This window comes from Rattus norvegicus, chromosome 14 (genome assembly GCF_021556685.1).
Source record: "Rattus norvegicus strain SHRSP/BbbUtx chromosome 14, alternate assembly SHRSP_T2T, whole genome shotgun sequence".
Classification (NCBI taxonomy): Eukaryota; Metazoa; Chordata; class Mammalia; order Rodentia; family Muridae; genus Rattus; species Rattus norvegicus.
Window position 1 is genome coordinate 100,904 of NC_141547.1, and position 15,773 is coordinate 116,676.

Consider the following 15,773-nt stretch of genomic DNA (forward strand, 5'->3'; position numbering starts at 1 on the left):
CCTGATGAGGGGACAAGCCTGCGCATTCAGACGGGGCTGGCTGTCGGTGCCATCTTTGTTTTGCCGCGCCACTCCCTACAACAGTGCAAAGAGAAACCCCAAAATGCTAAAGTAAACTTACATCTGCCCAGAGATTTAACTTTACTATTGATTCTCCTTGCTTTTCCAATGCATTTGTACATATTTAAAAATATTAAGTAGAAAGGGATTTGCATGCATTGATGGATGCATTTAACATTTTTCCATCAAATTTGGATGAATGTATCTGAGGTAGAAGTGAGACCGAGCTGGGTTATAAGATTTTAGGCACCCACCACAGCACCTTGCATATCAACCTCAACTACTGATGATCCTCCGCTATCTTATTGTCCATTCCATGTCATCACTGAACACAAACCATAATTACAGCCATCTTGAAGTGGTAAACATTATCTGGAGGCTTTTTTTTTCCAGTCAGTTTTAGTTTTATTCTTCAGTCGTTCGAAGGTTTAAGTTTTTACCCAGCCTTATGTTTACAATCACATTAGTAGATTCATGCTTTTGCTCTGCTTAGAACAAAAGGGACAACTGGTCAACCTCATACTTTTTTTAAAAATTATATATACATATAATTTACATATACATATATATTAATTTCTTTAATTACAAAAAGTCTGCAGGCAGTGTTAATATGTGACTTTTAACAAAAGGACAACTGGTCGATCTCATTTTTGAACTACAAAAAGTAAAAAGAAGAAAAGTCCAATGGGACAATTGGTTGACCGTATGTATGTATGTATGTATGTATGTATGTATGTATATATATACACACATATATAAATATAAAATACATAATATATAACAATTAAACAATATATAATATATAATACAGAATACAATATATAATATACATTTAAAAAAGAAAGAGTCCAGAGCACGCTGCCCATCAACCAATCACCCGTGACCCTGGTGATGTCACCCGCAACCCCTGCCAGCCCGGCGGTCAATCCTTCCAGGACGAAAGTCTTCGCTGTGACCTACCCCGCCCTGGTGCCAATCAACAAACCGGGCCCCGCCCACCGAGGGTCCCGGGAGAGACACTGACTGCAGGCCATGGAAACGTTGAACTCTTTATTCAAAAATTACAGACGACGGTTCTGCGCACAGTGGGGTGCGAGGTCACGTGGGGTCACAGGATGTCATGGGAGTGTCGAGGTTGTCCTCAGTCGATTGAACTCACCGCCGCCGAGGAGGTAGTCCTCAGTTGCGTGATCCTGTGTGACCCCGGGCAGGGTGCACAGTATGTCCCACGACCCTGCCCACGCACGTCACAGCGGATCTAGGGTGTCATCTGCGAAGTCGTAGGGATCCGGGGAGCTGGGCGGGGACTCAGACCTGGGGGAGGGGCTGGGATGAGGGGCGGGGCCGTGGTGGACCTGGGCACTGACAGGCAGAAAGGGACATGACCAAGGGAAACTGGGCGGAGCTAGAGCCAATGTGCAAGGCCATAATGAGGGGAAGGATCAGAGGTGACAGAGGGGTGTGGTTGGGAATAAGGGGTGTGTCTAATGTGACGTAGGTACTGACAGGTAGGGTGGGATGTGGGAGGAAAGTGGGCATTGCTTAGACCAGGGGCAGGGAGAGCAGTGACTGACCGCCTTCCCACCGCAATGGCTCCTCAAGGGTCAGGAGACCCCTCCCCTGGCAAGTCATGGTCCACAATGAGAGGCGTGGTCTCCCAGCCCTGCCCCCCCACTCACCCCTCCTCCCACGCGTCATCATCCTGTGCCTCCTCAGCAAGCAGGAAGTCGTACTCCGCTGCAGCGAACCTATCCCAGTCGGAGAGGGTGGGGTCGGCATCCGGGGCCTGGGAGAATGGGCAAGGCCTAAGGGTGACCCCTGAGCAAACCCTGTTCACCCCAGCTCCTTCCCACAATCAGGGACTCATGACCACGCCCTTCTAGCACCGCCCACTACCTGCGGTCCGGCCTGCATCAGCCCAGCCCACCATTCAAGTCAGCTCTGCCCCTTCCCCGAAGCTCCTCCTAGCAGGAGACCCCGCACAACAGTGCCACACCCATGCTCAGGCCATGCCCACGCTTGTCCCTCCCACAGGGAGCCCTGCCCTCCCCAATACCCCGCCCACCCCAGGCCTTGCCCACAGGAAGCCCCGCCCACCCTCACAGGCCCCGCTGGCTCCCGCCGTTCGTGCTCCAGGAATTTGTCAGCATTGAAAAAGGCATCAAAGAACTCGCCCGCCAGGCCGCAGCGCTTCAGGTCGCCCAGCGTGATCTGGCCTGGGGTGGGGCAGGGATTACATGGAGTCATGTGGTATCACAGAGGTTCACATGGGTCACATGGAGGTCACAGGGGGGTAACCTGGGCGTCACATGGGGTCACACAGGCGTCATAGGCACCACACTGGGGTCACAGAGTCACACAGGGGAAGCAGGGGGCGGGGCTGGGCTCACCAGGGCAGCGTGGCTGCACCAAGTCAAGGGCCTGCCGGGTGAGGTCAGCGAAGGGCGGAGGCTCCGCCCCCCGGGCTGCCAGGTTCTGCGCCTGTTCCTCGTAGAAGAAGCTGAGCTCTGGGGCGGAAAGGACGCCGTCCCCATCCAGGTCCATGCAGCGGAACCAGTACTCAGTGCTGTGGGGAGGACCAGGGGGGTCAGGGAGGTCACAACGGGGGTTAGAGGCGGGGTTGGCATCAGGGTCCAGCTGGTGTCATAAGGAAGGGGAGGGGTCAAGACTACAGTATTGGACAGGGCAGAGGGCGTGGCCACACCAGTGTAAGCAATGACATCACAGGCCACAACAGGGCGTGGTCAGGGGTCGTTGTGAGTGGAGCCAACAGAGCTCAGGGTTGTGGCTATGGCTCAGGACAGAGGGGCATGGCTTGTGAAGTCACAGGATGCCCCGGCCCTGACCCACACCAGTCCTGCCCACCCCTGGGCCCGCCCAACGTTGGCTCCACCTAGCCCAGCCTACCTGGTGGGCGTGGTCTTGTCCTCCTCCGACAGCAGGAACCACACGAAGTCCGCGAGCCCCATCTTCCCACCCTCGGGGGATGGCCGTGCTCTACGGAGGTGGGGCCATCAGCGATGACATGACAGCCCCAGGTCATGGCCAATGATGTCACATCCACCCTGAGCCCCGCCACATGCAGGGGTCATACCGGGTCACTGCGCCTGAGAAGATCCTGTCGATCATCCTAGAGGAGATGGCTGGGGGGCGGGGCTGAGGTTGGGGATGGCCGCGCACACCCAATAGACTTTCAATCAATGACCTGCCCACCTATACAGCCCCGCCCATCACAGATGCATTCATCCTTTCAAGCCCCGCCCATGATGCTAGTCCCTGTCCCTAAGAAGTGCACAGCTGAGGCCCAGCCCACAACAGGATATATCACCCCTAAAGCCCCACCCACAGTCCTAGGCCATGCCCCATTCACTCACACCAAAGGCTCTAGACACAAGGCCCCTCCCACTCAAGGCAATTCCCAAGTGAGGCCCCACCCACCTGTGGCCCCAACCCAGTGCCTGGCCCCACACCTCACCGCCATCCGCATGCCGCCGGAGGTCGTGCCTATCAATCAGGCCGTCGCCATCAGCATCCAGGGCCTGAAATTTGCTGACAATGACGCAAAAGTGGGGATAGGAGAAGAATGATGGTGTGGCACGGCCGGGGTTGGGTTCCGCCTCCAGCTGGGACACGGCCTAGGGGATGGAGGAGGGGTGAGGACACGCCTACCACAAAGCCACACCTACACATGGCAAATATCAGAGGCCACACCCAAGAGCAAAGAAACATCTCAGGTCATACCCAACATCAAACCACATCCACAAGGAATCACAACCACATGAGACCAAGAGATTCAGAAGCCCCGCCCACCAGAAAGCCACACAGACAAGCCCAACACAGAGAAAGGAGCACAAGGTCCGCCCACCACAGTCACGTGCACAATGGACCATACCCCCGCATAGTCAGGAACTTTTCAAGCCACCCCAGAACAGAGCAAAGAGCAGAGTAGACCACACCCACTCGAGGACCACACACAGCGTGCCACGCCTACTTGCCACATCCACAGAACATGCACAGAAAAGGCTTGGCCAGCAAGAAGCCCCGCAATCCACAAAGCAACGCCCATTGGAAAACCATACCCACCATAAGCCACGCCCAATGCATAGCTAAGCACGAGATAAGCCACACCCACCAGGGCTCCACCCATCTCATGAAAGGCAAGGACAAACCCACAGAAGCCGCACCTATAATGCACCATACACAGCAGGAGCCAGGATCCTTAAAAGCTTCGCCCACCAGAAAGCCCACATCACACAACGACAAGTTTACGCTCACCGCAGGCAACAACAAAGAACCCCATCCACCTAAGCATCATCCACAGGTGACGGGCAAGTAGAGGCCCGCCTCCATGAAGACCACGACCTAGCGTGCAGGCCATGCCAACTTGCCACACACACAAAAGCCCCGCCCAACGGCAGGAAGCTCCACCCAGGACAGAAAGCCCCATTACTAGCAGAAAGTCAACATCAGACCCACCAAGACCCCGCCCACCTGCAGAAAGCCCCACCCACCTGCAGGAAGCAGCTTCGTCTAATCTCCTGGCAAGAGATCCGCCCAGACCAAGACCGGTTCACAGCGTAGAACACACGCTGTGTCACCTGTGGGCGGGGCCAGTGTCACAGCCAGGATGGAGCCAAGAGGGAGGGGCGGGGTTACAGAGAACTTGAACCAGGGCCCAGCAGGGTTAACAGGGCCTGAGTGGGCAGAATCCGGGAGGGCGTGGCCATCGTGGATAGAAGCCACAGGGCAATAGGAGCGTGTCCTCACCGTGGTGACATAATCCCGGCGGAGCGGCTCTGCCTCCCGCAGGAAGCTCAGGCCAGGATGTGAGTCCGCAACATCCTGGAGAAGGGTGGGGACAGATGGTGCAGGACATTCACAGGGAGGGGCCTGAACCATGGGGCAGAGCCTGGATGAAGGGGGTGTGACCAAAACCCAAAAGACACTTGAGTGTTTGAGTTAGGGGCGTGACCTCTGTGTGAGTGACCAGGACATGGCTTAGGGCCAAGGCATGGCCCAGCCCAGTGGGTGTGGTCAACATAAAATCACACCCTGGGAGAACCGGGACAAAACCAGGAAACAGAAAATGTGGGTCCGGATCCCCAGCAGTGGGTGTGTCCAACGCTCCCCACCCCTGTCCCCAGTCCTGCCTACCTGCACGAGGGGTGCAAGGTCCTCTGGGCTGAGGCCACCGTCCCCTGGTCCACCAAGGAGGCGTTCGAAGCGGGCTGCTTCGTCATGGCAGGTCAGCAGGATCCTGGGGACAGGGCTGGGACCTTACAACCCTGGCCACACCCTGCCCGGTCCGACCACGCCCAGCAACCATGGTGCCCTTCCCCATGTAAACCATTTGGTTTTCAGCTGGCAGCATGGCTATAACATCACTGCAGCCCTAAACATGCCCCGCCCTTATATGTGATGTCATCAATTATCCACCTCCCGTCCGAACCACCCCACATACAATCATTCCATCCTTCCCTGATGTAACCTAATTCTGTCAAGGGGCATGACTGTGACGTGACCATCACCCTGGTCCCGCCCATTGACCCACCCTCCGCTGCACTCACGGCTTCCACAGGCCTATGATGTCACGTGCGCTCACAAAGCCGCCCTGTGCTCCACCTCCTGCAGCAAGGAACAGTGGGGCCTTCCAGTAGAGTGGGCAGCAGCAGGCCTGGGGGTGTGGCCACCAGAAGTATAAGCAGATCCACGGAGAGTGTGGGCAGGGTAGCAAGTCGGGTATAGGAGTGAACAAAATCAGTAATTAGGATCTGTGGGTGTGACCAGGCCCACAACCGGGAAAGGGAATAACATTTGAAATGTAAATAAGAAATACCCGATTTAATAAAGATGAAAAAAAAAAAGACTGGATCTTGTAACATGTAACAGCTCTAAAACTGTGGTAGAGACTATGCCACATGAAGTGGTGTAATATTAGCTATAGTTAAGAAACTTCATATAACTGACCTATCAATTTAATTTGCGACAGGCATCGTAAAGATTCACATCAAAGTGAAAAGATGGTAAAAATGTAGACCTATAGTGAATGATATATAAACTCACGCGCTTAGCCACAGAAAATATATATTTTTTTGAAATTCAAAAAAAAAAGCTCCACCCACTGTAGTCTCCATCTCTACACAAAAACCAGTGACTGTCATTCTCAGTTCTACAGCCCAGCCCACCACAGTCCCAAACCCGCCCAAACACCTCAGGTTCCACCTCCGTGCCTAACCCCGCCCACTTGGCCCGTAACCAAGCTCCAAACCAACAAAGATCACTGACCATAGCTCAGTGCTGGCCCCGCCCATCACCGGCTCCAGCCCTAACCACACAGCAAATCCCCGCCCTATGCCCAAAACCCACCCCTAGGCCACCATTTCTCCCCAACCAGATTACAGGGCATTTCCCGGCCACTCTGCCAGCCACGCTCACTCCCTCACCTCACCTACCTCAAAGCCCCTCTTACAACCCCAGGCTCCGCCCCGCCCAAAGCCCCGCCCACCGCCATCGTAGTGCTAATGTCCACAACTTTGGCTAACACCCACGGCCCCTCCCACACTGCCAACCTTGCACTACCAGGGCCCCGCACACCTTGGCAACAACGCCCATATCCTGCAGCCCCGCCCTCCCGCTCGGCAGCCTGGCGAATGCGCGCTCCACATCCGCGATTACGTCGTCCACATCGGGTCCCTGTCCCGGGCGCCCGCGCGGGAAGTAGAAGGCGGGAATTCCTCGGCCTGGGAGTGGGGCCTTCGGCCCAGGCTCCTCTCCTCTGGGAGGGACCTGGGGGCGGGGTCAGAGGGGTCCGCGTGGTCACCGGGAGTCATTCACCAATATCTGATACGCCCCCAGGAACGTCACTCACCGCTCTGTGCCTGTTCCTTTTTCGTGAGGCGGAAAATTTAGTAATGGCGGTGGAAGAGGCAATGGCGGCGGGGTTGGGGGTCACCGCGGGGTCGGGCGGAGCAATTTTGGCTGGAGCAGCAATGGCTTTGGTGGCGGAATCGAGGGCCGTGGCGGGGTTGGGGGTCACTGTGTGGTCGAGGATCACCGCAGGTCCTTGGATGCGCCGCAGTCCTGCTCGCAGTGCGCGTTGTGTGCCGGGATCGCTGAGCCAGCGCAGGAAGAGCTCGTCAACCTTCATCTGCAGGCAAGGCCGGAGCGGCGACGGCGGCGGCTTCCGGGGCGCCATGGCGAACGCGGGGTCCGCACCAGGACGAATGGACTCACGCTTCCCCGGCTTCAAAACGCCCGCCGCTGACACGGGGCCCGGGACTTCCGTCGAGGAGTGATGGCGTTACTGGCGCGACTGCGGGATTCAAGAACACGGGGCAATACCGGCGCGGCGTGGAGGCGTCACAGAGTGCGACGGGAAAAATCAGGAAGACAGGAGTGAAACGTCTTCAACGGCGGCGGCGGTGGCTTCTGGGGATGGAGGACCTTGGGGAGAGGTCGGAACCGGGACAGACGGACGTACTCGGGAACCGGCGATGGACGCGCCCGATGCTCCCCCTGCGGGGGACGCTTAGCTAGGCACTCCCGGCTAGGAATGATGGCGTCGCGGGGATCAGGAAGAACAGATTTCTGTGGAAACAAGGGCAGAGCTGAGAGATCCGGGCGTGGCCTGATATCACCGCGCGACCTCAGCGAACAGGAAGAGCGGGAGGATGCGGGCGCAGCCTGAGGACGTCATGGCGCGACCACAGGAAACAGGCCGAGTCACAGAACCGGACTTGGGTAACTGGAGCCTTTGCGGCTTGAGGACGTCACAGCCGCTGCGACAAGGCCACGGAGAACCGTATGAAACCTGAGCGGACCGATGCGGCGCGGCGTGATGGTGTCACGAAGCGCTACAATGACACCACGACCCGGACACCATTAAAGACTGACGCGCTCCGGGCACCGGCGCCCCGCGATGGTGTCACCGGGAGCGACGGAATAGCGGCGGTCCTGAAGGACTTGGGCAGCGGCTTTCAAAGTGGTGATCCGGATTCTTGATAATGGCGTCACGGATTCTTGATAATGGCGTCACAGTTGCAGCGATAGAGGGGACCGGAAGCAGACGTGCAGTGACGTCTTCTGAGGTTCTTCCGACAGCCTGGCAGAAGTGTATGTTATTGATGCGCAGTGGCGGTGCTTTGTGATCCAGCGCGTTTCAGTCATTGTGACTGGACGGGACAGAGGCTGTGAGTCTAGCTCTTGCCCTGCCCACTCTGATTCAATTGCTCCTAAATGATGAAAGCAGTGGGCGGGTCTGCCTGCGTGACCGACGGGGAATTATGACCTCAAATGCACACTGGGGCATATTCACCGGGGACATGAAGTCCCTGGGACTCAGGTCATTGTCACCCTCGTTTGCATAAAATCTGCATATTTGCTTGTCTCTGATGAGCGCTCAGTGTACAGATTCTGCAAATCTGAGGTTGCCTGGCCTGACTAGGAAGCCCTGCTTTGCAAGCTGACTGACAGGTAATGTCATCTCGCCTTAGGTCTCACTACCTGTCATCTCCCTGCCTTGACTTTCTGACCTGTCACAGGGATAGGAAGTAACCTCGGTCCGTTGTGATTACGTCATTAACCCCGCCCTCAGTGTGGACCCTAAATGGCAGGTGAGGGGTTGGGCTTTCAGGGTCACTGGCAGGAGTGGGTGTGGCCTGGCCATAGCGTCATCGCCTAAGGGGTTCAAGGCTGAGGTCACAGGGGGCCCCTCCACCTCCTCCCTAACGATGTTACTTCCTGTTCTCACAGATTCCCTGATTACTGTACTCCATGGTGGCCCCTGTCTACTGGGGAGGGGCATTGATTCTAGCGCAGCCACACCTGTGGGCTCTTTGGAATGAACCTGAGATAAGTTCTCCCATCTCTGGCTGCCTCCGGTGACCTTGACCCCAGACTTTTGCTTCCTAGGTCAATACCTTGCTGACCTTTTTATTAAACTAACCACATCCTTAAATTAAATAGCGGTGTTGCCACTCAGTCACCCACCCAGTCACTGACACATGGAGTCTATGGGTTCTGTGTGTCTGGTTTCGTGCTGGTCTTTGATGCACATGGACTTGGAGGACATGGAGCTATTTTGCCATCTGACTTGCAACTATCTAATCAGCACCATTTGTTGACGATGCACTCGGGTATGGAAGACACCTCAAATTAAAAGATGGGCCTACCTCGGGGACCTCAATTGCGCAAGATGGTTTAGTTACCCTGGCCTTTTGTTTGTTTGGTTTTGTTTTTCCCTGTGTGATTGAGTATTGCAATGTCTGTAAGTTTGTGTTGGAATTTCGGCAGGGATTGTTTTAAATCTGATGGCAGCTCGGAGACTGTGCTTTTATTATGTTAGGTCTACACATTCTTTAGCGTGACAGGTCTTTCAGTCTTCTAACATCGTATTCAGTTTCTTTCCCCTAACACTGGCGTCCTTGTCATGCGAGGCAGTCGCTGGCTTTTCAGTTTCTCCTGCGTATAGTACACGAGGCTAGCGAGCCGTGTTTTGTCTCCCTACTCTCAGTCCCTTTCTTGTCTGTGTATAGGAAGGTCATGGGTTTGTTTATTTTCTGTTGGTTGTGTACACAGCAACTTTGCTCACAGTGTTCATCTGCTGCAAGAGCAGTCTGTGGGGTTTTTTGACTGACTTGTGTGCAATCACATCACCTGAAATAAAAATGACTTCTTCCTTTGTGGTTTTTATTCCCCTGATCTCCTTCAGTTGTTTTATTGCTGGTTAAACATTAAAATTCTGTGTTCAGAAAATACGGAGAGAACAGCAACCTTGTCCCATTTCTGAGTCAGTGGATTTGTGTTGAGTTTTTCACGATCAATTCCAGGATTGGCGATGGTCAGGTGTCATTAGGCAGCTTGGTCTTTTGCGTCATCAATGACCCCGAGAATTTAACCCTAACACGATGTTGGGCGTCGTCAGAGAATTGCTTTACCCTCTAACGAGATCATTCCTTCCTTGTCCTTCATTTATTTTGTTCACTGCACCTGCACTCAGGCTGGGCCACCCAGGCCTCTGACATGAAGAGGGGGGGGAGGTGCCACCCTCGTCAATCATAGCCCGGCCCCACCCCAATGACCATGACCACGACCACAGTAGAGACAGCATTTATGTCAGAGATGGAGGATGGGAGCCAGGCAGGACCTGCCCATCAGGGCCACAGGGGCGGGTATTCCTGTCCGTGATGTCAATTGGTCCCAGCGGAGGCGGGATTCCCTGTGAGAGCTGTCAATCATTGTGGGATGGTGAGATTTCCTGTCTGACATAACTGAGCCAACGACGTCACGGGGAGCGGTGGGCGTGGTCTAGGGCCGCAGCAGGTCCTTCCTCAGCGTCTGCCGGGAGGGGGCGGGACCGACAGGGTCAGAGGTCGCCCAGGAGCAGTGGGTGGGGCTAGGGTGAGGAGAACCTCTGACCCCCTAGCCCCCCTCCCTCCATGACCTCTGACCTCCGAGTTGACACGCTCGTCATCAGATACGCGGTCCCGGATCCCGGGGATGGGGGGGAGGAGGCGGCGTGAGAGCGCGAGTCTGCGGGTCCGGTTGTGGGGTCAGGGAGCAGAGTCACGCGCAGTGGACAGCATTCCCCTGCCTCAGCCCCTCACTCCCGGTCATACCCTCCCCCCGCCTCACCTCCTGCAGGCCGCCCCCAGTGCCAGCGCACACAGCAGGGCTGCACAGCTCGACGCCGCCAACACCAGGGCCCGCGGCGGGGTTGTGGCCTCCGAGCCTGTGAGGGAGGGAAGGGGGCGGGGGTCACAGAACCAGAAGTCCCACCTCAGAAGTGGACGGGCGGGGTCGGAAGGCAAAACCAGAAATCCCGCCCACAAAGAACCGAAAGTGATTGTAAGCCCCGCCCCTTCATTAGCACAAGTGGAAGTGTGTGGGTGGTGCTCCACATTTTGATGTTAATGGGGGGGGTCAGATCATCAAGCAGGAAGTGGGCGTGACCCCGGTGTTGTCACCGAGCTCCAGGGCGGGGCTCCAGTCGCTCCACCGATCACTGCGTGTGTCCCCTGCACGAACTCTGACCCAGAGGCGGCCACGGGGGGCGGGGCTGGGGAAGGCGAAGGCGTTGTCCTCGCGCCCTGCGATAACCACCTGGGGGTGGGGTCCGGGGTGGGCAGGGCCATGAGAGGGCAAGGGATTCCTTCAGGCTCAAACTGGGGTTGCGGACTCACTGGGGGTTGGTGGGGTCACTCAGGGGTCCCGGGGTCACCTGGGGGTGGCGGGGTCACATGGGGGCTGCGGGGTCAGACTGGGGTGGCCCTACCTTCTGGGCAATGCTGCTGGGCTCCGCCTTCTGAGTGGAGGAAGAAAGGGGTGGGCAGGACTGGATGAGAGAAAGCCACACCCATGGGGATATGGCCACACCCACAACACACAAGCACCGCCCACCGGAAGCTTTACCCGCTTGGCCCAGGGCTCCGCCCCAATCGCAAGGCCCCACCCACCAAGGTCATGCTCACTCCAAGCCCCGCCCCCTACAATGCCACCACCATTTCCACAGGCCTTGCCCACCTTCCACTCGATCTCAAAGCGGAAATCCTGTTCCGTCATAGGCGCCCAGGTAGGGGGCGGAGCCCAGGTGATGGTGCAGTGGGAGAAGTTACAGGAGGCAGAGACGTTATCTGGGGGACCCAGGCGCTCTGTACAGGGCGGGATGGGAGGCGGGGTCGGTGAGGGCGGGCACAGTCACTGGGGTGTCAGTGAAGCCCTGCCAACTTCCTGTCAATCAAAGCCAAGTCCCACCCACTATCTGCCTCAGTGCCACCCACTTCATAGTTTCTAAGCCAAATAATTGCCCACCTCCTATCAATCAAACACGGGCACTGATCACTTCCTATCTCAGCCCCGCCTACTTGTCTTTTTTTTTTCTTTTCTTTTTTTTCGGAGCTGGGGACCGAACCCAAGGCCTTGCAAGCGCTCTACCACTGAGCTAAATCCCCAACCCCCGGCCTACTTGTCTTGAATCCACCCTTAGGTGGCGCTCAAAATCAAGCGTCTCTCCTGTCCAAGCCCCGCCCTCCCAAAAAGTCACACCCACTCCACAGGCCACGCCCACTTCTTAATCTATGCCCCACCCCTCAGCTGTTGCTCAACTGACACATCATTGCTGAATAGTCACAGAGCCTGGCCCATTCCTAGCACTGAATCCTAAGCCTTGCCCCTGACCTGTCAATCACAGCCAAGCCCCGCCCCTTCACTCAGCACTCACAGCCCCAGCCCAGCCCATGCAGCGCCATCCAGGCCCAGTTGCTCTCCTGCCACTCAATTGCAAGCTCCGCCCACGCTCATCAATAAGCTCATAGGCCCTGCTCTGACCAGTTAGGAGCCCACCTCTTCTAAGCCCTTTCCTGTCCCACACAGGCCCCGCCCCTCACCAATGCCCTTGGTGTTGACCACGGCATCCAGGAACCGCACCAGCCCCGTCCGGCTCTGCCCAGTGACGACGATGTATGCGAGGCGGGGCAGATGTGTGAGATCATCAGCCTGGCAACGCGTGGGTGGGGTTCCGGGGGCAGCGGAGCAGCTGGCGACCTCATGACCACTGTGGGCAGGTCAGGTTTCAGACATCAACTACGTAGCTAGCCCCGCCCACTGATGACATCATCATTGACATCACATGGCTCCACCCGCCATCTACATCTGGTCCCCTGGCTCACGTGGCGTTGAGCACGCGCAGTGAGTATCTGATGTCATCGGGTGCAGCCGGCCCCACCGCCCAATAACAGCACAGGAAGTGGGCAGCAAGGATCTCACAGGTCAGGTTCTCTGCCCCGGAGCCTGGGGCACCTGCAGGGGCAAGATGACTGCTGTGAGGGTGTGGTGACATCATCGGTGACGTCACAAGCGAAGTAATGGATGACATCGTCCAAAACAGGCAGTGACATCATAGATGACATCATTAGTCACACCACTGTGACATCATAGGCGACATCATCGATCACATCGTGAGTTACGAGGCGAGGTGAGTGATGTCATCGATGAGGTTGTCCCAGAGAAGCAGTAATGTTATTGCCCATGACATCATCTGTGCCTGGGACCGTAGTGACCACACAGTGACTGGGGAATGGGGCGAGGTGATGTTATCGATGATGTCATGGTCAGATTTGCGATGATGTACAATGTCATTGGCGATGTTATGCCCATGTTGCCTTATGGCAGCCATCTTGAGCACAGTGATGTCATCGATGACATCATCAGTCACATCATCATGCCTAGGATGTTGACCTCATCGATGACATCACCCTGGGGCATTGACGACATGCTTGTTCCTCGGCAATGACCTTACCACACGTCCATGTCTTGGAGCCATTCACCCAATGCCACCCACCCCGCCCCTACCCAATGACGCCATCCTGCCCCTGCCCGGGCCCTGCCCCTGCCTTGCTGCCTGCACCTTCATTCTCGAAGCGCAGAGTCTGATGGACTTGGGCATGGCCTTTGTCCCCCGCAACCTCCAGGTCGACCCCGCGGTGTAACTCCATTGGCTGAAACCGGCAGCGGCAGCCCCGGGACTGAGGGTGTCCAGGGTGGGAAGAGAGGTCATGAGACAGGAAGTGATGTCATCACCACAGGAAGTGGAATCGCGGGCAGACATCCTGACGTCCTGGCCGCCAGGGTTTCCAGGTCTCAACCCCTGCTCACCCGCACTCTGCGCCGGATCCCTGCCTCCTGGTCAATCACCGTGCACGACATCACTGCCCCATCATGGCCGCCACAGGCCCAGCTCAGTGTCCAGGTCCCGGGGTCGAAGGTCAGGTTGTGGAAGTGGGCGAGGCCCAGGTTAGGGGGCGTGGACGGGTCTGTGGGGCCTGGGGAAGGTGGGACCCCAGTGTGACCCACGTGTGACCCCCATGTGACCCCGATAACCCTATGTGAACCTGATGACCTGGCCCTCCACTGCCCGTCTCTCACCCTGAGTAGCAGCAGCAAGTCCGCAGCAGCAGAGCAGGGCGAGGAGCTGAGGCAGGGGAATGATGCTCATGGCCCAACTGCAAACAGAGCGGTGGTGGGGGCAGAGATTGGGGCGGGGTCAGCGGTCTCACCCGCCTGTCACTCACACGCCTGGGCGTGGCCTGGCAGCGGCATGGACCAGGGCCCCCAGTCCCGGAAAATTTTACTTTGCTATCCTGGCTATTCTCCTGCCTCAGCTCCGACCCTGACTCACAGATTCCCCCACCCTGGGGTGGGATGGGAGGCGGGGTCGGGGTAGCGCTCTTCCCTGCGCCCCGACACAGTCTCAGTGCTTGCCCGGCCGAGCCCCAGCCCCGGCCCGGCCGAGCCCCAGCCCCGGCCCGGCCGAGCCCCTGCTGCTTCCTCTTTTCTTTCCCTGCTTCCTCCTGCGCCCGCCGCCGGGGTCCTGTGGAGTGGGGGGAAGGGTGGGGCCCGTGGGGTCTCCCTGGCCGGGCGCCGGGAGGGGGAGAGGGGTCGCGGTCGGAGACAGGCCCCTGCCTCAGCTCCCCACAGCGGAGCTATCACTTTCAGTCATCCCCCTGCCTCATGTCTTCCCTCATCTTCACTCCCAGCCATGCCCCTGCCTCAGCTCAGGGAACTCTGCTGACCCTGACCTGCCAGGATGCCCTGCGGCGACCCCGAGTGACCCCCCCCACCCTGCCCATACCAGTCACCAGGACCCCACGCACACAGTGGGTCTGTTCTGGGCTGACAACGACCCTGGGGCTTGGCCCTGACCTCTGACCTTTCCCGGCGACCTAGAAGCAGGGCCCTGACCTGGGACCTCACCCCTGCCCCTGAGGGGGGGGAGAACACAGAGGGAGCACACAGTAGGTCCTCAGGTGCTGCCCTCCCCTAACTCCGCCCCTCACTCCCGGGGTCCCCGGCCCCCACCCACTGTCTGCCCTGCCCAGGGCTGGGTGTGATCCCTGCACATAGTAGGGCAGCGGACGTCATCACGAGGTGCGGCTGAGCAGGGCGGGGTGGGTCTGGGCTGGGGTCACTCACCTGAGGCAGGGGGATGCCTGAGATGGCCTGGGCAGCGTCCTGTGTCCCTTGCTCCCACTTCCTCATCTTTGGGTTGGGAAACCCCTGAGGCAGGGCGGGGCGCGCAGTGGGGCCACAGGGGCGGAGTGTCGTTACCGACGTCCAGGCTGTGGGGCCGCTTCGCTCCTCACCACCCTGCACACAGTGGGGCCACACACAGACCTTGCTGCCCAGTGACAGGTACGAGGTGGGCGGGGCCTGTGCTGACTGATGCTGACATCATCGGAACCCAAGTGAGTGCAGGCAGTGTAGCCCCGCCCGTTGTGACGTCATCTGCGCATAGTGGGGCCTCACAGTCCCTCACAGTCATATGGGCTCTGAGGTCGGTGTCAGTCAGCCTTGGCCCTGCCCACGTCACACCTGTCAATCTCACGAAGGCTCCGCCCACAGCACGCATCAGCCGCTCATGCGCCGCCCACTTCCTGTCTGGCCCCAGCTGACCACACCCACCTTCAGGCCCAAACCGTAGCCAAACCCACAGGGTGGCCTGGACCTTGCGCATTACTGATGCCCCGCCCACAAGGCTCAGGTCCAGGGAGGCTTTCTGTCACTCATACTAAACTCCACCTACCACTCAGGCTCCACCCCCTGTTCCCGCCCCGGGCCTCTGACATCATCCTAGCCCGGACCACGGCCCAAGTCAATCACCTCAAGTCCTGCTTAAGGCACAGCTGTCAATCAACTCAGGTCACGCCCACATCTTAGGC

General features: G+C 57.7%; 2 protein-coding genes and 1 long non-coding RNA gene across 17 annotated transcripts; 1 reads left to right on the top strand and 2 right to left on the bottom strand.

Annotated features, from left to right (window-relative positions):
- Nucleotides 1-440: 440 nt before the first annotated feature.
- On the bottom strand, nt 441-8,178 carry Ppp2r3b (protein phosphatase 2, regulatory subunit B'', beta). 7 transcript variants are annotated; one of them, NM_001446707.1, is given in 13 exon segments: nt 441-1,374; nt 1,740-1,846; nt 2,164-2,276; nt 2,451-2,626; nt 2,968-3,057; nt 3,155-3,203; nt 3,536-3,695; nt 4,572-4,658; nt 4,828-4,902; nt 5,215-5,317; nt 5,628-5,734; nt 6,655-6,846; nt 6,929-8,178. In NM_001446707.1, coding segments are annotated over 13 exon segments (1,653 nt in total). In that variant the 5' UTR covers nt 7,256-8,178; the 3' UTR covers nt 441-1,307.
- LOC100365289 (rCG57257-like) lies at nt 7,462-9,750 on the top strand. The gene is given in 3 exon segments (NR_131072.1): nt 7,462-8,249; nt 8,553-8,672; nt 8,812-9,750. It is a non-coding gene; the product is annotated as an rCG57257-like (long non-coding RNA).
- Nucleotides 9,727-15,097, bottom strand: Csf2ra (colony stimulating factor 2 receptor subunit alpha). Of its 9 annotated transcripts, none has more exons than NM_001037660.2 (12): nt 15,028-15,077; nt 13,981-14,057; nt 13,711-13,877; nt 13,463-13,580; nt 12,726-12,855; nt 12,444-12,610; nt 11,581-11,708; nt 11,333-11,362; nt 11,025-11,160; nt 10,693-10,789; nt 10,509-10,590; nt 9,727-10,395 (listed from the first exon to the last, which is right to left on the bottom strand). In NM_001037660.2, exons 2-12 carry the CDS (start codon nt 14,048-14,050, stop codon nt 10,366-10,368), a joined length of 1,155 nt encoding a protein of 384 aa, NP_001032749.1. In that variant the 5' UTR covers nt 14,051-14,057; nt 15,028-15,077; the 3' UTR covers nt 9,727-10,365. The 9 variants fall into 9 exon arrangements, 6 of the variants coding, with proteins under 6 accessions (NP_001032749.1, XP_087440401.1, XP_087440405.1 ...); XM_087584275.1 differs by having other exon boundaries at nt 10,011-10,395; nt 11,333-11,392; nt 15,028-15,097; XR_015636804.1 differs by having other exon boundaries at nt 10,152-10,395; nt 11,025-11,116; nt 15,028-15,097.
- Between the last annotated feature and the right edge of the window lie 676 nt (nt 15,098-15,773).